The 24,761-nt window shown below is 35.9% G+C and overlaps 1 protein-coding gene across 2 annotated transcripts in view; it reads left to right on the forward strand.

Annotated features, from left to right (window-relative positions):
- Positions 1 to 24,761, forward strand: part of LOC148951519 (potassium channel, subfamily K, member 16-like) — a 164,785-nt gene that overhangs the window by 59,598 nt on the left and 80,426 nt on the right. For both annotated transcript variants that reach the window (XM_089090305.1, XM_089090306.1), the window contains exon 2: positions 18,817 to 18,960. In XM_089090305.1, the coding sequence (XP_088946431.1) occupies positions 18,817 to 18,960 (144 nt within the window). The remainder of the gene's footprint in view (positions 1 to 18,816; positions 18,961 to 24,761) is intronic.

Here is a 24,761-nt window from a genome sequence, read left to right on the forward strand (position 1 = left end):
CTACAATTACCGAGCCCAGTCTTGATGCAACCTATTGTCCAAAATACTTGATAAATTCAATTCAAAAATGTTCAGATCAAAATTTTGAGATAGCCATTTTGTTCAGTATAGTTGAAAGGAACAATAACAGTTTCTTTGGAGATGACATGACCCCCCAGAACCACCATAGGAAGGGTCGCAATTTATGAAACTTCCCCATTTTTTACATATAGTATTTTGTAATAAGCAAGTAACTGACATTTTTCAGGGGGAGGGCAATGTTCTGGGGAGTAATTTTTCACGGGGAAAATTTACAATTGGGATGGGTTTCCGGGTTGAACTTTCTAGGGGAAATTTTACCCGGGGGCGAAGGAACTTAGTAGAATTCGTATACGAAATCCTTTTTATTTTTCTTACTTCTACGTTGGCGACCCCATTTTCACGTTGAAATGTTTTGGGGGAATAGTACGGGAGACACTTTCAGCGGAGGTGGAACTTTCTAGGGAATTTTTACGTGGTGGGATTTCTCGTGGGAGAAATTCTCATTGGGGGAATTAATACCAGAGAAATTTTCCATGGGGAAAATTCCTGTGAGAGAAACTTTCCATTGGGGGGGGGGAGATTTCTGAAAAATATGGGATTGTTCATATAGGTCACATAGTCCATAATATAATCAAACGGTTTTCATCAATTCGTCATTGTGAAATTTATCCATAATTCTAGAAATATTCAGAGGACTAAGCTTGATGAACTGACCAAATGCTTAAAGCGAGTGCATGGCCTCCCGATTTATTTTGTCATTAATTAAAAAACTTTTTCCACAAAATAAGTTTTTCAAAGAAAAGTAAAGAACTCCATTTAACCGAAAATGAGCCAACAATAAAATCAAATAATCTACCAAGCGTGAAGCTACCACAAATCAGCATCGATAAATAAATGAAACTCAAAAACGAATAGAAATTACAATAAATAACCGAGTCAAACTCAAAACGAGCAGAAATTAACATGAGTTGGCGCAAATCCCCTATGCCTTCCCAAGGCCAGAACAAAATTTGCACTTTATTGCTCATTCGATTGAAAATAGAAATTTCTGACGTCCTTTTTAATAGTCGAAAGTGATTAGAAAGCAACTAATCCCCCTTCCACTCCCACCCTCCCATGCCCACCCTCCCACGCCAACCCTTCCATTTCTTTTCTTAAAATTTAACCAAATCAAAATAGCGTAAGTGTATTCAAGCTATCAAAGAAAGTAAACAGATTTTTTGCGAATGGTATCAAGTTTTCCATTTCAGGTCAACTAGAGGAGGTATGAAAATAAATTAAACAGTACTATTTGTGTCCAGATTTATAAAAGGGTGTATGTTGTTAAAAATTGCTCAAAATTTTTCTCCAGTATACAAATAGCGGGTCAAACTATAAAGTCTTAAAAAACGAAAAGATTTAAAGTATTATTTTCATTTTCCCTGAAAAGACTATGTCAATATAAAACGACAGGAAATTAATTAAAAAACTTTTTCCACAACATAAGTTTTTCAAAGAAAAGTAAAGAACTCCATTAAACCAAAAATGAGCAAAAATAAAATAAAATAATCTACCAAGCCTGAAACTACCACAAATCAGCATCGATAAATAAATGAAACCCAAAACGAACAGAAATTAATATAAGTTGGGCGCAAATCCCCTATGCCTTCCCAAGGCCAGAACAAAATTTGCACTTTACTGAAAAAATACAAATGAATGTGCATTGTCAGTTTAACATACATATACTGATATTTAGTAATCAAAATTTTGATATTACATATTTGATTTATTAAAGCTATAAAAGTAAAAACATTTATATTTTTTTTCAGTAATGTGCAAATTATGTCCTGTCCTTGGGAAGGGATAGGGGTTTCGAGCCCTACTCATGTTAATTTCTGCTCGTTTTGACTTATTGAATTTCTGCTCGTTTTGGTTATTTATTGAAATTTCTGTTCGTTTTGGGTTTCATTTATTTATCGATTCTGATTTGTGGTAGTTTAACGCTTGGGAGATTATTTGATTTATTTTTGCCCATTTTTGGTTAAATGGAGTTCTTTACTTTTCTTTCAAAAACTATTTTTTGGAAAAGTGTTTTTTAATTAATTTCTGTTTTTTTTTGTATTGACATAGTCTTTTCAGGGATAAAGAAAATAATTCTTTAAATCTTTGCGTTTTTTTAAAGACTTTATAGTTTGGCCTGCTATTTGTATGCTGGAGGAAAATTTTCACCAGCTTTTAACAACATACATCCTTTTAAAAATCTGGACACAAATAGTAGTGTTTAATTTAATTTCATACCTCCTCTAGCTGACCTGAAATAGAAAACTTGATACCATTCGCCAAAAAAAATCTGTTTACTTTCTTGGACACCTTGGATACACTTACGCTATTTTGATTTGGTAAAATTTTAAGAGCAAAAGTAGTCCCGAAAATTTGAATATAATACCCTCAGTCATTCTTGGGATACTGCTGATATGCCTTACTGGGAATTGGCATTATCACAATGCATTAGTAGTAAGGGTGTACGCACTTTCACGGGTGATTGCGTAAGACAGTGCGGTTTGACGTGCACATTGCAAAAAGCGAGCAAACCTTTACCTATAAAGTGAACAAACACGTTATGGAACTATGGTTGAGATTATATAACGCAACCAGACTGGTTATTGCTATTGATATCAATTGCACATGGAATTACACAAGAATATACAGTGTAGTTTGACGTGCACATTGCAAAAAGCGAGCAAACCTTTACCTATAAAGTGATCAAACACGTTTTGAGAGTATAATTGAGACTATATAACGCAAGCAGACTGGTTTTTGAGATAACACCCATTTTTAGGGCCAATCAGAGAGAGTGGATGTTACTCTATATACGATAACTTGATTGCTAATTGGATTCGAATAAAAGGAGTGATTTTCATTCGCCCTTGAGATTTTGTATGTAACGGGCATGCGTTACGATTAAACTTTCATAAAGTTCTAACACACCATGGATAACACATTTGATATTACTGACTAGAAAGCTTTGGCTACATCGATTTATAATGTGAGTTCAGTTTAGTAAATTTTCTTAATTGGTTTCCAAATAAAATCATTTTACATAGTCACCCCTCCAGTAAATTCAAATTCAGGGGCATACCCCTCCCCCCGCAATACAAACTCTACTATATGATGTTTATACTCGATAGAAAGTGTAAAATACACTCTTTTTCCATTACGTAAACCCCATCTTCCATCCCCCCTCTGTTTACGAGTTCAATTCATTCATTAGAAATAATTCTCTCGCTCAAAAATGTCATTTTCTCAATTATGCATTGAAAATTTGCTTTCTTTGCAGTCTAGATAAAACCATGTGTGTTTAATCTTCTTACAAGAGGGCGATTTTCATAAAACAAACCTCACACGCGTGTTATCGGAAATGATTAATGCCACATGCCTTTGCATAATTCAAGACGGTTTGAAAAAGGGGATGAATTATTGTGAAATTAAACGAGATATTCTATTTTTCAAATGTATTTGATGAAAGCAAATAATGTTTCAGTTAAATCTTCAAAGTTTTACCTTCATGAAAAGGAAGGGATGGGGCATTTTAAATGCTCTTATTTTCGAATTCATGGATTTCATAGATGAATAAGATGCTTTCATAAAAATAAAAGGCGGGGAAGGGGCAATGTATCAATTCTAACACCTTCGTTGTAAGGTGAAAACAAACTGTTTCTTCGCATGAAAAGTAAGGGGGAGGGGGTTTAAGAAAAAGATACATAGCTTTATTATGCGTAAATTTAATAGCATTTTTACCTATGATCGTAAATTTTAGGCCTGTAAGCTGTGTGTTAACAATCTTTTTTATATTATTTAATGCCTACAGACTGGAACATTTAAAAAAAATTTCTAAATTGTCAAAAATAGAAAAACTGCTTTTTATCCTAAGACTAGAGATTAGTGTTGATCAAGATTTTTTTTTTCACAATTCGTGCAATCAAACGATTGATTTCTAACCCTATTACATTTTTTGCAAATTTTTACTTTTTGTTTTTCTTAAAAGTAGGGAGAGGCTTCTTTGTGATAAATACTGTCTAGACAGAATTCTGGTTATGGGGCGGGTGTACTAATTTTTCTTCTGTAAAACAGGGATCATTATTTCATACTAAATTTTTCTTCTTTTTTAAGGAGGATTCCGACAAATACTCTCCCCCTGAAAAGAGAGCAAGAGGGAACGATGCCACACCGATGCAAGCTGCAAGGCCTTCCATCATAAGATATGCTGGTTCCTTTACACAAGCTCTGGGCCACCCATTGACCACTCAACTTTTAATGCCCGGAGCCTCTCACGCCAGTGCCAGCTCTGCCCTACCTGCGCAAACCTCTATGCAACCTGGCAGAGAATTGAAAAAAGAGTGGATGGCTTCTCATAATGCCTCAGCCCCGTCTACTCAAGATCGTGAGATTGCCCCCTTCATGCTTTTCCAGGGCCTTCAGGCACACAAGTGCAGTCTGAATTTGGAAATGTAAGCATGTTTACCTCTACCTTCTACCTGCTTATAGAAATATCTACGTATTTCTTTCCAACTTTTTTTTTAGCCTTTTCTTTTTGCCATTTTTTCAACACTGTAAAAGTGTGTGTTAGAGATATTAAAATATTATTTTCGCTATAATATTAATCCCCCCACCCCGACCATTGTTTTAAATTTCTCTGCTCCCCTCAGAGATACCTAAATATAGTGTAATTTTTTTTGCTTGTCAAAGAAACCGCTCTTTTGCTATTAGTCAAAACATTTCATTTTCTATGCCACCCCAAACTAGCTAATAATTCTCGGGGGGGGGGGCTTTTTAGGTGTTCAATTTTTTTTTCAGTTTAATTAAAAAATTAACCAAGTTCGATTTTGTCTACTTTATGTGTAGTGTGGGGGCAAGTATTTAGTTAAAATAATGCTAGGAGGGGGAAATTAAGTTTTGAGGGAGGTGTAAAAAATGCTACTTATTGAATATCCCGGTAAACATCTGACTAGAAATGCTTCAGGAGAAATAGACTATTGCTTCTTTCTGAACTTTCTGGGGGTGGAGGCAAGTATTTAGTTAAAATAATGCTAGGAGGGGGAAATTAAGTTTTGAGGGAGGTGTAAAAAATGCTACTTATTTAATATCCCGGTAAACATACGACTAGAAATGCTTCAGGAGAAATAGACCATTGCTTCTTTCTGAACTTTCCGAGGGGCGGAGGCATGTAATAAGTTAAAATAATGCTAGGAGGGGGAAATTGAGTTTTGAGGGGGGGGGGGGTGAAAAATGAACATAGTTTTTTAACTTTATAAAATAATGGTTATTTCCCATAGAAAATAAACCCTTTTTTCTATAGACTAATGAATTAGCAGCTCCATCTTCATCAGGTCATGAAGCATTCATTTTTGGTGGACGTGAACCAATTCTCGCCCCACCAATGGAGTTTACAGATGAGCCTAAACTAGTTCTTGATAATATGGACTGGCATAGGGGTTTTCTAAATGATAGTTTTGGGGACATGGCCCGCCTAGACGATCTAACTTGTGACATTGACATGGTGGAGGACCCGGAATGGACAGATAGATTTATAAGAGAACATTTAGGTAATGTTAGTAGTACAAGTGCATCTGTACCGGGTTATCATAAAGAAATTCCGTCACAGGACAATACAGGCTGGCTTGACCGGCTATCCCCAAACACCCTGGAAGATATACTAACTAGCCTAGAGGATTTCATGCCACGTCCAACCAATACAACTGAACATACTGGGGGTGGTGCTATTGACAATTCTATGTAACCCCCCACCATTCTGGTTAATGATAGCGCTAGTAGCAATAATGACATAACAACATTACAAATACCCCCACTTCAAGATTTTTTTCTTTCCAACTCTGTCTTGCACCAAACAAAAGCCTACAGCGCCAAACTCTGTGATCTCTTTAACTCTTTGATGTCAGGAGATATAATAGCAGATCCCCTGGACATTACCCATTTATATGTTAACAAGATTCGAGCCATTCTTGAACAACAGATGGAAGTGTGGGGGTGGGGGTCAGTTTAAAAGCATCAATAGCACTAAAATATTTTGTTAATGAAAATGCGAGCAAGCTGTGTTCGAAATACTTGCACACAGAAATGTTGGCAATTCGCCCGCATTTATCAAATTATGAGGAGGTTTTTCTAGATTTGGTTAATAGCATTCAAAGTAAACCTTAAAATAATAACGAGGGGGGTAGCGGGTCGGTGGTTTTATTTATTGAGAGTTTAAACGTTAATATTTGTTGATTTAAAAAGGATTTTATTTTAAGAGGGGGAGCGGGGTATATTGAATTAAAATATCATTCAGATTAAAGGGTTGTAGGGGGATACAACGAATCTTTTTCGATATGAGGCTACTGTGTTTCAAATATGCATTTTTAATTGCCACATACAGACCTCTGCGCGATAATGCATCTACGAAAAAGTTGGATGAAATGGCAGTTAATAGTAGGGAGAGCTCAAAGTTCCCCATAGTAGATTTTAATTGTTTAAATGGTCGATTTCCCGTGAAATTAAAAGGAATAGACATTTTGACCGGGCTAATGCACATTTAAAGATTGTTGTCACGGTTTTGCAGTATGAAACAGAATTTTAGGAGGGCCACCATTCCGATAGGAAGGGTGTATTATTTCCAGTGAGGGTTCCTTCAATTGAATCAGTGGTGCATTGGGTGTGGCTTCTATACACGCCACCCACAGAGCCTGATTCAATTGGACATTTTAATCCAATTACCGATATTAGTAGGGTTCTAAGTGAGGGTAAAAAGGGGAATGGTGTTTGTTATTACTGTCCAATATGCCTCTCAAGATTTTGCTCTGATTTAAAGTTAAAGCATCAAATAAAAAACTGTAAACGTCATGGATACCAGGCTGTGGAGACGGTAAGCGGAGATAGAGTAATTTTACGTTTTAAGAATTTCCAAAACACGCTCCCACAAGTCAATAAGATCGCTTTAGACTGCAAGGCTCAACTCACAGACGTATAAGATTCGTCAAATCCAAATCGTGTTAAAATAAATGAGGCCATAGGGGTCTTTTACGCTCACGCGCAACGGGATTCCAATAATACCATGCAAGTACTGGATGTAGTTGAGATGTTGGGTGACGGTGAAGACTGCCTGCGCTCAGCATTGGTCAGTCTAATCAAAATAGCTAACGGTGCAATTTCGCGCCTTCGTTACACAAACTATCCTATGCTCATATCACTAGATGACAGATTGGCCATTAAAAATCGTAAAATATCTTGGGTTTGCAAGGGGGAATTTGATGATGGTGTAGGGAATGGAGGGAGGAGGAAGGTGATCGACCACGATCATTTGTGGCAGAAAATTAAATCGGGGGGGGGGGTAACTTTAGAGGGGTAGCACATCAGTCGTGCAATTTAAACGTTAGACAGCAATATTTCGTACCTGTTTTATACACAATTCCGATTACGACTTAAAGTTTGTTCTACCGGCGTTGTCCCGCATTGCCAAGGGTGGAGTTGTAGATGACGCACGGATGGATGGTTCTTTTTCATATAATATCATACCCAAATCATCGGAGAAGCTACTGCTGCTAGAATTCATGTGGAAAACAGTTGACAAGGGTAAAACGTGCCAGAAAAAAAAAATCCATTTTTAGACTCTTTCAGCTTCTTCTCCAAATCCTTAAGTCAATTGATTCAGGCACACAAAAGGGACAATTTCGATAGCTTCCCCCTCCTTAAACAGCGCTTCCCCGATGATGAAATGTATGATTTATTAACGTGTAAGGGCATATATGCATGTGATTATTACAACTCTGTCTCGAGGCTAGATGAGGTGTCATTATCGCCCATTGAAGCTTTTTACAAATCTCTTACTGAGAGTGAGTGCACCACTAGCGACTACGAATATGCTAAGAAGGTTTGGGCAAAGGGCGGATGTAAAAATGGGTGGGATTATTGTAAACTATACTTGGCCAGTGACGTACTCACTCTTCTGGACATTGTGTTCAAAAATACGGATAAAATCGGATTTAAAAAAGTACAAATTGAGTGGGAGGGTTTTTTTGGGTGATGGGTGTTTTTAAATTCTTTTTTATCGCAAACAATTTTCAACGTATGTGCAAGGCAGAGCAATTTCCTCAAAAATTCCACTATTTAATGCCCGCCCCGGCCTGCCGCAGCGGGCCCCGTGGCGCTTCCCGGCCCGCGGCGCTTTCCGGCCGCCGCAACGGCCGCCCTCGGCCGCCGCAGCTGCCGCCACCGGGGGGGCCCATTTCAAATTTAAAATGTTGTAAATAAAATTGTGATATTATTATTTTAAGTGTTCATATTCTAATAAATGTTGTATGTTCTTTTTATAAATAAATAAAAAAAAGTGTATTTATTAAAGTGTTTTTTTTTCTAGTGCTTATTTAAAATAAATGTTTTTTATTATTAAAAAATTAAAAGAAACAAATGTAATTTTTCATGTTTAATTTTTTTCATGTTCAATGTAGTGTTTATAAAGTGCTATTACTTTTATGCGTATAATAAAAGAAAATATGATTCCTTATTGATTTTTTCCTTATTATTCTTGAACGGACTAGTAATAGGGAAATTATTTAGTCATTAGGCATCTGTAGTCTACAGTTAGTTGTCTAGGTGAACTGTTGAAAGGAACATGTATCAATTTAAAACACCATTAAGATCGTTTCTGTGTGGGCCGTCAATGTCAGGCAAAACAACACTCTTAACAAAAATAATTAAAAATTGCGATAAAATGTTCGTGGAAAAGCCGAAAAAAATCTACTATTGTTACAGTATTTGGCAGGAGTCATACGATAAAATAAAAGCCATTGATATAGCGAGTTTGGTGCAGGTGCAATTCATAGAGAGACTTGATGTTTTCAACATTATTGAGCCAAACTCCATGCTGATTGCTGACGATCTGGCTGAATCTATTGAACAATGGTCCCAGGAAATGCTACAACTCTTCACAGTTCGCTCTCATCATAAACAGATTTCCGTCACTCTAGTTCTACACAATCTCTTTCATCAGAGCAAATGTATGTGAATACTTGCATTGAACGGCACCTACTATATCATCTACAGAGTTGTTCGCTATTCTACCTCGCAAATAACTCTCAATAAACAAACAAACCCCGGTGCCCCTAAATTTCTGCTCTCAGCATACAATCAGGCAACTAATAAACCTTACGGCTATATCCTATTGGATCTTAATCAAAATACACCCGAGGATCTGCGTGTAGTCACAGATATTTTTGACAATGAAATTACAGTATATCTCCCCGTGAACAGTAAAAAAAGGCTATTAGTTGCTATCATGACACTGAAGAAACTACATGAAAATAGACATTTATTTTCAGTTCTAAGCACTTCAAAAGCCTCGCTTAGGAAAGCCATACTTAAACATGGTATTGACAATGATTTCATTAATCTAATATCTGAACTTTGTTTAAATTTGACCAAGGGCAATGTTCAACTGCCAGAAGTAGTTAAACAACAGGCAAAGCAACATCGTTCCATTGTACGTACATGGGCCTCTAAAAAGAAACGAAAGAATTTGAAAAAGAAACGACTTCTTCAGGCGGGCGGTAGCTTTTTCACACTTTTACTTCCTATAATTGCAGGACTTGTAAACAGCTTTCTCTAGAGAAAATGGCAAAACCCTAAAAATTGACTCAAATAGAACTCGCTCTCTCACCCGTGGAACACTTTGAGAACAATATAAGTAAATTCCTTGACAACGAGAATATTGAGGATGATAAAAAACCGCTTTTACTTCAAGATGCACTTCGCCGAGTGGACAAACATAAACCCTATCATGCGAAGGTCAGTGGTATTGATCACAAAAAAGAATCATCTCCTCATGATTATGCTGCTACTGCTGCTGCTGCTGCTGGAACACAATTAAAGAAGTAGTAATTGTATTCATTTGTTTTGAAAATAGGAAATATAAGACCCCACTAATATCATGAAAAACTGACATAACTTACAACATATCTCAAGGAAAGTGGTCAAGATCATATTCATGTTGATGGTAATGTGAAGGGGATTATAATTCAGGGTAAGAGGTATAATCTACTTGATTTAATCTATGATATGGTTACAAATCGTAAAGGACTATTATCATATGACACTAATCTATACAACTTTCTAAATACATTAAACTTCCCCAAAAGCCTTATTAGCAATCGACAAATTCTAAAAAAAATTAAATGAACATGCACCCTCGTCATCATCAACACCATTAAAATATGAAAATGAAGAGGAAGAAGATTTTAAATCAACCTTGGAAAATACTGGCACACCTAGTGGAAACTTGACAATGGTGGTGAGGAGCACACCATTAATAGTTAGACAAAACCGAAAACGTATCAAGTCAATATCACTATCACCCCCATCGTCAACCAATGGCATACAAACGGGTAGTGAACGTAACACTACGTTTTTACGTTCAAAATGGTTGAAGTTCTGAAAGGTGCTTATGAAAAAATTGGTGAAGCGGGGAGTTTAAGTTCCCCCGCCACTCTTTCCAAAGTCACTGGTGTTCACACTAAAAGTGTACAAGACTATCTACAAAATGAATCAAGTTACACTCTGCATAGAAGTCATAGACTTCGTGGTAATCATTATCGAAAAACTAAAGCAGTTTTCCCATTGCATAGAATGCAAGGAGATCTCCTAACTCTAGATGAGATTCAACGACGTCACAATACACCGTACAAGTACATTCTACTTGCAATCAGTGTTTATAGTCGTTATGCATATGCGATTCCATTGCGGTTAAAGAGAGGTGTTGAAGTTGCTCAAGCTATAGAAAGTATTCTCGAACAGGATTCGTATAAAAAAATTCAAACGGATTGCAGTAGTGAATGTGTTAATCCCCATGTTGCAAAAGTACTAGTGAAATACAATACAATGCTCTATCCTATTCATAGTCCTATAAAGGCTGCATTGGCCGAACGATTGATAAGAACTATTCGACTTTTAATTTCAAGATATTGCACATTGAAAAATACATCTGATTTTATTCATGATTTAGATAAAATCATGTTGATTTATAATCAACGACCTCATCGATCATTGTCCAACTCCACCCCAACGGAAGTTCATCATTCTGATCATGATACAATTGAAACCTTTCTTAAACAATATTCCAATGAAACGATTGTCAATAAAAAAAATTCAATGTTGGTGATACTGTTCGAATTAATAGAACAACTAATGTTTTTGAAAAGGGTAATTACTTGTGGTCCTTCGAGCTGTTTAAAGTGGAAAACATCTTAGACACTAAACCCGTAGTTTATCATTGGTACTATGCCAAAGATAAAAAGATTCTCGGTAGCTTTTTTGTCTAAGAACTGCAAAAGTCAGTCCAAATTAGTGACATCTGTAAAATTGAAGAGAGATTAAACAGTCTTACTCACAGGGGTGAGACACAGTTACTTGTTTGGTGGATAGGATACAACTCTGATTTCTATTCTTGGATCCGTGTTGAAGATATTGACAATGCCCAATGATTTCTATGTAACATTTATGTCCAACGTTTCCAATCCTCTCTACAACGACTGGATTAAACAAGTGATTTTTGGACGAAACTCTCCCCCGCCATTAAATTTGATGACGAAAGTATAAAGTTACTCTTGTCGACTGTATTCTCAGAAATACCAATGACATCCTGAGAAAGGATCGTGTGTACAATATAAAAGTTATACCATTTGATTGGTAGCTCTTTGTCGAGTATGAATGGGTTGAAGCACTTAAATCTAGTGAATATCCACATGTTAAATTGAAATAAAATGAATATGATGATATGAGAGATATGAGAATATGATGATATCGTAGGAATGGTACATTCCATTTTAATTATTCAATGGAACATGATAGGATTTACATTACCTCACCTGTTGATACTGAAATAATTATTCTCAATGATAATCTGAGAGACATTCTTGGCTTTAAACAGAATATGATCAATGGGAAAAACGCTGGCACCGTTTACGGGATGGATAAAGTTATTTTTGCTGATTATCCACTGGTTCTACCTCGGACTCTTGCATATTTCTCTATGCATCCTTTGTGGAAACATCGAGAGTTGGTAATTCAAATGTCCCGCTCCTACGTGTTCTTGAACGAAAAACAACTCATGAACTTGTTCATCACTATAATATAACGCATCTTCAGTATGTTCCTGTTAACACTTCGTATTTGGAACTCTGTCAGTTAACACTAAGAAGTGATTTGGGTGATCCTCAAGCAATAACAAAAGGCTTAGCAGTGATTACATGTCATTTTCGACCAATTGTCGGCGACACCAGCACCATCACCTAATATGAACAATAGAAGAATTTCATTTGTCTGTCCCGATATCGACTGCTATGTTGGTGCTCTGAGTCCACGTCAAATAGGTCGTGGTTTGGAATATTAGAAGGGGCACACTATAATGCTTGGCCATGTTCTTGGTTGCTGGTTTTCTAGGCTATTTCGCTCTTCACTACCCCTTACCAGACAACATCTTTTACCTGCGGCATAAAATTTCGCTGCCTCAACTCTACAGGACTGGGGGTCGGGTAAGAATTTCAATGAGAGTGTTAAGGAAAATATTAGATCTTCAGCAAGAGCCGTTGGTGAGGAATTAATATCTCATCAAAATGGGAAGGGATTGAAAAGGATGCGTGCGCGTTATTCACTCATCAGTCTCTACCCAGGCGGGAAGCGAAGGACATCAACAAGGACTTTGAGGAATAAAACGAGGAAGACCAATAAGGAGAAGAAAAAGAAAAAGATTGTTAGATCAAAGAAGGATATCTTCTCTTAAGATGACTTATTTCCCCCATAAGGAATCACATCCATCAATCAGTTCCTCATTGAATCTGTTCAATGCCGAAAATGTTGATGTCAGTGTCAAGTATGGCTACTATGAACAATTTCATCCCCAGCAACCCCTCTCGGAAAATATACACTTTCAAATATTTTCCAATGAAGACTATTTCATTGATTTGTCATCAATATTTATTGATTTAAACATTGCGGTGAAAGAAAATTCAGAAAAAAAAACTCCAACTGTTGCTGATGGTCTCTCCTACGACAACTGTATTCTACAACATCTGTTCCAACAAATTAATGTATTTATTAATGGAACATTGGTGAGCACTAGCAATAATTTATCCAAGTATGCAAGCTACATACAATTCATGATGATGGCACCAAAGGCATACAAGGAGTTGAGAGGACAATCATTGGGCTATAAATATCGATCAGGTGTTGATACTGACGGAGAGTTGATTACTGCAGTGAGCCAGGAGTATCATTTAGTTGTAAAATTAAATCATGAGATATTCAATATATCCCAATGGTTACCCCCAATGTCAAGATTGACATAAAGTTGCAACTGGCCCAATCGAATTTTATTTTGAGAAAAACACTTCCTGCAGCACCCTATGAAAATGTCATTATCACATCGGAAATTCTCCACGTCCGAAAACAACAGATTATGAGCTCTGTTGCATTGGCAGTAGAAAAGCTAAGAGCCAATGGCAACAACATTAAACTTCTTGTCCCCCATACGATCACCAATCAACGTCACATTGCCACCGGGTCTCGTAGCTATACCGATTCATCATTTATCAATGGAGAAATCCCATCAAAATTGGCTTTGGCTTTTGTGAAGATTGACAGTGCCGTTGGATCCTGGACTGAATCCCCCCATGATTTTAATTTTTTCGGTCTATCTAGCCTTTTGTGCAAAGTGAATGGTATTCCACTGTACACTCTATCTTTTGACAAAAAATCCTATTGAACTCTGTACGAGTTGACCAAGCAATCCCTAGATCATGTCTATCAACGATTTGAAAATGGTATAACCGTTTAAATCTTTTCAAAAAACCGTGGTGTAATTGTTTCGGATTCGTCTGGCACTCAGGATATGAGCATAGTGCGAACAGGGAATGTACGTTTAGAGTACACCTTTGCCAATGCTTTGACTGAGAGTATCACGCTAATATCCTTGAGTCAATTTGAAACCTATTGGGAAATCACAACCAACGGCAGTGTTCTACTAGACCTAGCACCATGAACACAAACCCAATAATCAACGTATTTAATATGGATCTATTCATGTCTCAATACAAGTCTTATTGCATACCATTGCAATTAATTGAATACATTCCGTTTGTTAAGCACACACTACTCATTTTTTATATTAGTTTATTAATTTTAACGACTGGTCATTAGCTATGCATCTTTCAAACAGAAACTAATATTAATTTGTTTGATCGTCTTGGCTTGTCATATAAATTCTACAGTCCACATAGCATCAACTTTATTGGAAGCAGTGGGAAAACTATTATTAAAAATCAACGAAGAGTACAGGATTTTAGGACTAAGACATGTGGCTTTCGTGCCCTACTCTTTTTCATGTTCAGATGTCGTAGCTATACCTAGAAGCAGTTTCTCGACATCTACGTTGACTTACCTCGATTGGGCGACTTTCTAGTGGAAAATATACTTACAAGTGTGTTCAATGTTTATTTTAGTGCCTTACGAAGAAAATGTTCTAAAAATGTATTTGAAATTGTTTATTAATAAATGAAAAAAATGTATATACATGATAAAAACGACTTTTCTACTCTTTAGATTTCATCTTCTACTAGGTATAGGTATTTGTCGATAACAACTAATGCAGGTAGATTATCTGAATTCACAGCATACTGATCCTGATGTGCTGCAATGTCAGGGTTGCATTCTTTACAATAGAGTGTAACTTCACTGTTGTCATATCTCTTTGTATAGTCAATGATACTATTCTCATTCATTTTATAGAATTCACATGTTTCAATTTGCTTATTTGAAGCAATTTCGCAAACAGTGTCTTCAAGTGGCAAATCACATTCTGTCACAGCCAAATAAAAATCAGTGGGATTATGATCGTAGTAGTCATTGTCTTCACAACAATGAAGTAGAAACCATATTCTTTTGTTGTTCCAACAGTTGAATCATTGACCCGGCTCCTCCTCCCAGAACAATCTAAAACCATGACGATACCGATCTCGTAGCAATAAACTAAAATCATGCTTAGGATTCTTTCCAGTCACGCCAGGATATGTATTCTCCCACTGATTATATTTATCATAGTGGCAGTTGGAGCATAGGTGCCCTCTAGGATGAGAGCACACACCTCTTCAAGACAGGAATTACAACCTTTAATTTGTACAGCATATCCTCTAAGCAATATACACGGGTTGCATAATCTACACTTTTCATCACACTCATCAATCATTGTGCAATTCTCACATGATGACCAGCTGCCCAGTGTGTACATGCATAGTGGACATGTATGGAAAATTTTTTCATTTGTTGACACTCTCACTGCCACAATGATACTGAGCTACCAACAACAACAAATTGAGTGGGATAGAGAGAGAGAGAGAGAGGAGTAAATCATCCTTGAACACCATCTTTCTCATGAGAAAAGGCCTAGATTTCTAAACTAGTGTTGAAAAGCATATCCACAATATCATTTTACCGTGTCGTGATTAATATATCAATAAATTGTGTAAATGCATTTGGACCACAACGTAAAAGCTTCATGCAATATTCTAATGATGGATAAATCAGTTTTCATTATATCGACAATCATTCCCTGAGAAAATATCTTCCTTTGAATAGACAGCTCTAGAACATCATCATCCAGAATCAAACGTTTTTCCATAAACACTAGATTCCCCATGATTCGCTTTTTCTCAAATCTATCCATTTCCTAATGGAGTCCTAACACTCTCACAACCAACTTCAGACTAACCAGAATTTTTCTACTCTAAAAAATATACGCTAGTCTACTATAGAAAGAAAAATATCTTTGATTTAGAAACAATTTTATTGAGCATAATTACAACAATATTAATCACTTATTCAATTTGTTTTCATCAATGTATTTCACTAGCGCATCTAATGCTGCCTGAAGTCTATTTATATGCACAATATTCAGTTTCGCAGCAAAACATAATTGCTCCTTCATTTCAAATTTGTTTAATGATATCTCATATCTAGCATAAATATCATCCCATTCAAGGTATAGTCTACAGCCTCCTGTTATTTCCACAGCCACGTTTGGTACTCGTATATCTTTGCTGCTGCCGGCTCCACCATCAATCTCCAATAGTGTAAATGCTCCACTCATTTTCTATACTAATACCCTCTCAAATAAACTATTCTCTCTGAATTCAATTCTCTTACTAATATGAATGGCAATTAAATCACTCCTTTTACACGAATCTAATTACCAATCAACTAATCGTATATGGAATAACCTCCGCTCTCTCTGATTGGCCCTAAAAAATGAGTGTTGCCTCAAAAACCAGTCTGGTTGCGTTATATAATCTCAATTATGAGATTCAAACCACACTGTCTAACGCAATCACCTGTGAAAGTGCGTACACCCTTACTACTTGCATTTTGATTTTATCTTAAGGCAACATTTAGTTTTTAAACGTAATGACAAATGGAACGGTGGGGGACTAGTTACCCTCCAATCACTTTCGACTATTAAAAAGGGCATTATTCCTTTCTATTTTTAACCGAATGAACCCTTTTAGACATTCCTAAGAGAACGCGTTTGATGCGAAGTGCCTGGTCTAAACAAAAAAAGAAAAAAATAATAATACATTTTCCCAAGATCGATCTTTACATTAATAATGTTAAGCCTTCCAATCACTTTCGACTATTAAAATGGGCGCTAGCCCTTTCAATTTCCAATCGAATGAGCCCTTTTTGAAGTTTCTACGATAACGCTTTCTATAAAAACCTTATATGCCCCAAGGGGGGACTGTGCCCACAGGTCATAAATTACAACCCTTGCTCTGAAGGTTGTGAGGGGGTTGTCATCCTCAAAGACCTAATTTTCGGAACTTTCAACTACGTTAAACAAAATGGCTATCTCAAAATTTTCATTGGATGTGTTTGGGGAAATGGTGGGCGTGACAGGAGTGTTAGTTACTCTCCAATCAATTTCAACTATTAAAAAAGGCACTAGCCCTTTCAATTTCCAATCGAATGAGCCCTTTTGAAGTTTCTACGACACTGCTTTCAATAAAAACCTTATTTGCCCCATGGGCATAACTTACAACCCTTGCCCTGAGGGCTTGGGGGGTGTCATCCTCAAAGACCTAATTTCCAGAACTTTCAACTACGTTGAAGAAAATTGCTATCAAAATTCTGATTGGATGTGTCTGGGGAAACGGTGGGCGTCAGAGGGGGGTTAGTTGCCCTCCGACTATTACTTCCGACTATTAAAAAGGGCACTAGTCCTTTCAATTTCTAACCGAATGAGCCCTTTTTGAAGTTTCTACGACAAAATGCTTTCTATAAAAACCTTATATACCCCAAGGCATAACTTACAACCCTTGAGCTGAGGGCTGTGGGGGAGTGTCATCCTCAAAGACATAATTTCTTGACCTTTCAACTACGTTGAACAAAATGGCTATCTCAAATTTTGATTGGATGTGTTTGGGGAAATGGTGGGCGTGAGAGGGGGATTATTTACCACCCAATCACTTTCGACTATTAAAATGGGCACTGGCCGTTTCAATTTCCAATCGATTGATTCCTTTTTGGAGTTTCTACGACTACGCTTTCTATGAAAAAAACCTTATATGCCCCCAAGGCATAGCTTACAACCCTTGCCCTGAGGGCTGTGGGGGGAGGGTCATCCTCGTAAACATAATTTTTAGACTTTTTAACTACGTCGAACAAAATAGCTATCTCAAAATTTTGATTAGATGTGTTTGGGGAAATGGTGGGTGTGAGAACTGAGAGGGATGATAGTTATCCTCCAATCACTTTCGACTATTAAAAAGCCCTTCTAATTTCCAATCGATTGAGCCCTTTTTTCAGTTTCTACAACATCACTATCTATAAAAAACGTATATGCCCTCAGGGCATAACTTACAACCCTTGCCCCGAGGGTTCTGAGAGGGTTATCATCCTCCAAGATCTAATTTCTAAAACTTTTAACTATGTTGAACAAAATGTCTATCTAAAAATTTTGATTGGATGTGCTTGGGGAAAAGGTGGGCTTAAGAGGGGGTTATTTGCCCTCAAATCACTTTCGACTGTTAAAAAGGGCACCAGCCCCTTGAATTTCCAATCGAATGAGCCCTTTTTGAAGTTTCTACTACAAAGGTTTCTATAAAAACCTTATATGGCCCCAGGGCATAACTTACAACCCTTTCCCTGTGGGCTGTGGGGGAGTGTCCTCAAAAATATAATTTATATCTGGAAATCAATTACGCTGAACAAAATGGCTATCTCAAAATTTTGATTGGTTGTGTTTGGGGAAATGGTGGGAGTGGAAGGGGTGTTAGTTGCCTTCCAATCACTTTCGACTATTAAAAAGAGCACAAGCCACTCTAATTTCCAATCGAATGAGTCCTCTTCGAAGTTTCTACAAGAACTCCTTCGATACGAAGTGCCCTGGTCTAAGACCAAGAACCAAAAATAAATAATACATTGTGCCCACATCGTTCTTTACTTAGGCAGCGCTATTGCGCTGCCTGTGATAGAAAGCGATATATATCCCTCCCTGGTAAGGAGGGATTGCCACTCCTTACCACCTAGTTTATATATAAAAGTGTTACTTGTTCTTCCAAATATGATACACCTGTGTCAGGCCGTATCAGTTTGGGACGTGGCATTATTTACACTGCACGTGAACCAATTCTTCCATATGTGGCCTGCGTCGTCTTTTGTGCACGATGTTTGTAAGTGTGCAACCCCTCAACAATATAATTGATCACCATTCTGTATTTTTAGGTATTTCAGTGGTTGGAACAACCTAACGAGCTAAATATGGCCAATGAAATGCAGAAGAAACTTTTATTATCTAAAAGGAACCTGATAGAGTTTTGGGAAATCATTCAGGAAAATATCACGCAAAAAGAGAATCTGACAGAAGAGGTGAGAATTTCTTTTCCTTTCTTCTAGGAAATAATTGAATAAAAGAAAGGGATACTAATGGCTCTATTTTTCCTCTGCATAAATTACTTTGATGACAATAGTTATGTGTTAACTGTAGCTTCATTTTTTTTTACTATCTGATTTCAGCACAGACGTTTTAAGCTCTGTTGGGCTTACCCTAGAAAATGCAATTAAATATTCTTGATCGCCCAGTGAACGTCAATTGATCTTACTCCTGTGTAAGGCCGTGTCATAGCCGTGTGAATGGCCGTACTGAATAGCATAGAATACCAAAATTATATAATGAGAAGAACAAATTCTACAAATTACAAGCCTGCTTCGGCCCCTGTAAAATGGTAAATCTGGTAATTTTACATATATATTTAATTTAAATAAATTTTAGATAGTAAATTAAATTTTAGGTAGATTAGGGGGTGGTATTTTCCCGGGGGGGGGGTATTTTCCGTGGGGGTTTATTTTCAGCGGGGGGCATTTTCCGGGGGTTATTTCCCGTGGAGGGGTATTTTCCGCGGGAGTATTTTCCGGGGGTTATTTTCCTCGGGGGGGGGTATTTTCCGCGGAGGGTATTTTCCGGGGGTTATTTTCTAGGGTTTAATCGCCAGGGGGGTAGACGCCTAGAAGCCCGGTGAATACCGATTCAAACATTAAAAATTAAAAATAGCTAATTGGTATTCTCTTAACTTTCCCCGACACTATCCCTGACGGATCCCTTACTTCTTAACAATGAAAAAAGACCTAGACCTTAATACTTCCCGAACGCATTCAGGTGAATACCGATTCAAAGATTGGTTAATATAATAGCTAATTGATGTTCTCTTAACTTTTGAACATTTACAATTTTTAGCTTAGTAAAGGAACTCAAAGTGCTATTTTCAAATCTAAAGTAATAGCCTCCCCGATGAAAGAACTAGTTAACAGCAAACGGCTATAAGATCAATAAGGGCCAATAAGAAAATGGTACAAGACCATTAGAATTCTTGGTAAAAGCTCATTCTTCAGTTTTCTTAGAATACACAAACCCATCATCACTTTTGGTGAAACCGCATCACAATGCATTTCCAGCTCAAATTACATTCATGATAAAACCTAAATAATTTAAATTAACAACTTTAAAACACACTATTTAGGCAAGTTTTATCTTTTAAATTATAAGGAGTACCAGCTCTTCTAACAATCATAAGATATCTTAGAAGCATTAATAATTAGAAAACTACACCCAGTAAAAATTGCAAATTCATCCAGGTCTTCATTAGCTTTTACTGTCAGAAGATTTAAACAAGTTTTACTGTAAACACAGTCTCATTATTAAATTACCTCAAGAATACAAATTACGTAAAATACACAAATAATCTAAAACGCATGATATCTGCAGAAATCAACACAATAAGAAGGTTACCAAACCTTGTGGAAAATAACGCCAGACAGTATAACTTCTTGAGAATACACAAAAAAAATCACTCTAAGCGTTTTACTAGTAAGATAAGATTTAAATCTTTTCAGAGACGCATCCTAAATTAAAACTTACATAAATTTTATAAGACATAAATTTAATAACAATGAATCTTGTAAATTTAGAATCAAAATAAAAATCAATTTTGCAAATATATATTGTTAACTATTTACTTTTAAGTTATGGTTTCTAGTGATACAGGTCGTCCGTTAGCCTCTAGATAGGAGGTCTACTCTAAATTTTCAATGAATAACCCGTAATAATTACTCTCTAAAAAAACATCAGCTAAATCTGTGTCTAAAATGTGGAGTCTTAGGGGGAATATCATATAATGGAAGAGTGCCCCCTACTAAAGATAATAGAACGAAAAACCCGTGGTTTGTGGTCTGTCTATCTAGGCATCATTCTGGGGCTTATCCCAAATAAGAGGAGACCTCCTGATCCAGCAAGAAGTAGGAGACATCCGCCTTTTCGCTAAAATTTATTTTTTAAACAAAATACTTCGAAAATGAAAAATAATGCCTGAAGTATGTGCCCCCTTTAAATGTTTTCCTTGAATAGAATGAACAAAATTTAGAAATAATATTCTAGGTCGTAATGTCTAAATGTGAAGTTTAGCACATAAAAATAATCTTAAAAAAAACATCGGTATTTCATTCAAAACCTTCGAATTCGAATTTTGTGTATGGTTGTTCAATAGTATAAACAAGGTTATTTTCTCTTCAAAAATGTCTATTTTTGTGACAATTAAAGTTTATTTGTGGGAAAATTTATTGCACTATTTTGTTCAGAAAATATCTCCGTCCAAAAACCAGAACATTCTTGATAAATCTTACGATGACAATGTTCTTTCGGAAGCTATATGCGGAGACTGGTTTATACGCCTCAGAACGCTTCTGGACTTGAAGATAAAGAACGTTCTGGTGCACCAAAATAGTTCACCCACAAATACGTTTGTTGAATTGTTTGATCAAGACCCGTGTCAAACGAAATCAGAACTTAGAAAAACATTACAACTAGATGGTTCAACCGTTTCAAAATGCATTAAAGCGTTAGGAAGGATATAGTGGCAAGGGCATTGGACCATTGCATTTATTTTACTTTTTTTCTTTATTTTAAGCAGTTCTACGTCCTTATATCTCATAATAAATTATTCGACCAATGTGAGGGTATGTATGTTTTCTTCTTCTATTCCATGTTGCATACTTAGTCCAATAATATTCTTTTAGGCAGACGGATACTAAGAAATAAATCCCCTATCTCTATTAATATTAAAGACCTCTTGCAAAAACTTCGAAAGATTTTGATCTAAAAATATAGCTTCAGACATCAGAAATGCTGCTTCGGACATTGAAATATCAAATGTTTCAAGCTTCAGACATCCTCTCTTCCATAAAAATTTACTGATTCCTTCCTACCTGAGTATGGCTGCAACTATGCATAAAAGTATAATTATTAGTAATACTGCATATTTGTTCCATATAATTAATATTAATGTTTCATTAAGTGTAAATATCCCTGGCGCGAATGCGCCACCCCATTGCAGGAGGATTCTTAAGTCTAGGAGGCCTTGTAAATCACTTTTCAATGGCTCTGAACCGACCGGTTATCCCAGAATTTTCAGAGTATATCATTCTCACCATGTTTTTTCCCCCATTTTTTTTTTTTGTTTTGGCGAAAACATATGATAGAAATCAGCAATTCTTGGGGCGCTTCTTTTACTTTCTGTTTGAATGAAACCTATCCAAAAGCGGTCTGATTACATTTCCCTTAGAAAATAAAAACAGATGTAAATATATCCGTGAACAACTTTCTTTGAAAAAGGGTAAAAATTTCTGGGTTTTGCACATTAGAACTTTAAACCTTAGATAAACAGTTCTTGCACATGCTGAACTAGATGCAATGTAATTTCCATCAGGATCAAACTTCTTTTTAAATTATTTTATTCTCCTTTTTTAACATTCCTTTAATTTTGTACATTTCTGTTAATTTTGAAATTTGATATGTTTATTCATCGCAATTTATGTTGATTTTAGGTTTGATTTCTTCACAAACTGTGTTTTTTGAATTTCCTAACATTATGAAACACTTTTTTTTTGTTTTAATTACTGAAAAATGCACAAAATTATCCTTGGAATGCAATATGAACAACCTTATGTGAGGTTTGATGATAAAAGTTAAAGTATGGTTAAATTAGGCTATAAAACTCATAAACGGGATAAAAATCTAAGCCAACCAAACCTGTCACGATAAAAACTTGCATAAAACTGCAAAAGCTGACTAGCAAAGCTGACGATATCTAAGGAGAGAAAAAAAGTAACTTCGGACACACACACACACACACACACACACACACACACACACACACACACACACACACACACACACACACACACACACACACACACACACACACACACACACACACACACACACACACACACACACACACACACACACACACACACACACACACACACACACACACACACACACACACACACACACACACACACACACACACACACACACACACACACACACACACACACACACACACACACACACACACACACACACACACACACACACACACACACACACACACACACACACACACACACACACACACACACACACACACACACACACACACACACACACACACACACACACACACACACACACACACATATATATATATATATATATATATATATATATATATATATATATATATATATATATATATATATATATATATATATATATATATATATATATATATATATATATATATATATATATATATATATATATATATATATATATATATATATATATATATATATATATATATATATATATATATATATATATATATATATATATATATATATATATATATATATATATATATATATATATATATATATATATATATATATATATATGTAAATATAATGATATTATATCCCCCGTGCCATCTTTAAACAGTACGGGAGCAGTAAACCCTACTTCTCTTAGTGGTATATATATATATATATATATATATATATATATATATATACATTTCATTGGGGTGGAGAAAGAGCAGCCTCAGTTGTGTCAACCTCAAGTGACCTGGTGCTGTGGTAATCCACCAGTAGTAGTAGTGATCTTAGCAGTTCCATCACTGACATTTCAATGAGCGGTTAAAAGAATATTTTTCTGACTCCCTTAATTATTAGATTTTATTGATGACTCCCTTAATTATTAAATTTTATTGATATCTATTCCACCAAAAGGACCGCGAAAAACTAGCCAAAATTGATCCTCACGTAGATTCGCATGGTGAGTTTGAGTAGGATCTTAATTACAATTGACCTTTTTAAAATGTAGGTTGTGATGCTGTAAATGAAAATATTCATTATGTTGATAAAAACAGGTGAAACTATTTCATCACTAGTATCAATAAACATAATATGTATTTGAGCAGAACTTCATGCCTGCTGATGCAATTCGAAAGGCAGTATGCTGTAAAACATGAATTTCACAGGAAAACATTTTTTTTAGACCTTTTTATGTGATTTTGCGAAGTGTGCAGACATAATTAGCACCGAAAAGACAAGATACATACATCATTGGATTTTTTTAATTTCAGGTTTATCAATGTGCCTTGCGATATTAATGGTATTACTTTGATATTAGATATTAATTCATTTAAACTTGCTTTTACTATTTTTCCACTTGAAAATCATACTAAGTATTTTTTTCAGAAACTTAATTCCGTAAAATGGATAAAGCTGAATCCTTGCAATTGCATTAAAAAGAAAACAAAAAAATCTATTTTAAGTTGAACCATTATAGCCACAGGACTGCAGAAAAATTAAGATACGGAAACCTGGCGCCAAGAAGATCACCTTAAAGTAATAGGAAATCAAAATCTTGTATTGCCTCTTTACCCATCTTAGGTCTTATCAAACAGTTCGTGGTAACAAACTGTAAGTAAGGAGCGACCCGACTCAATAGTAGCCGAAACTCTAAAAAAATGGAATTTTGATACCATAGACATATCAAAAGATTTGGCTTTTTATGCTGATTTCAAATATATAAAATGCATTAATCTTACCCATCAAAAGTTACACGCCTGAGAAAGTTTTCGAAAAAAAAGGGAAATTGCCCCTAAGGGTCAAGTAATCTCAATAAAAATCACACCATCAGATTCAGATTATCAGAGAACCCTAATGTGTAAGTTTCAAACTCCTATCTGCAAAAATGTTGAATTTTGTAAATTTTTCCAGAAGATATATCACGGATGCGTGTTTATTTGCTATTTATTTTTCCAGGG

Source organism: Artemia sp. Qi Xiang Cuo, chromosome 6, assembly GCF_049724085.1.
Source record: "Artemia sp. Qi Xiang Cuo chromosome 6, ASM4972408v1, whole genome shotgun sequence".
NCBI lineage: Eukaryota > Metazoa > Arthropoda > Branchiopoda > Anostraca > Artemiidae > Artemia > Artemia sp. Qi Xiang Cuo.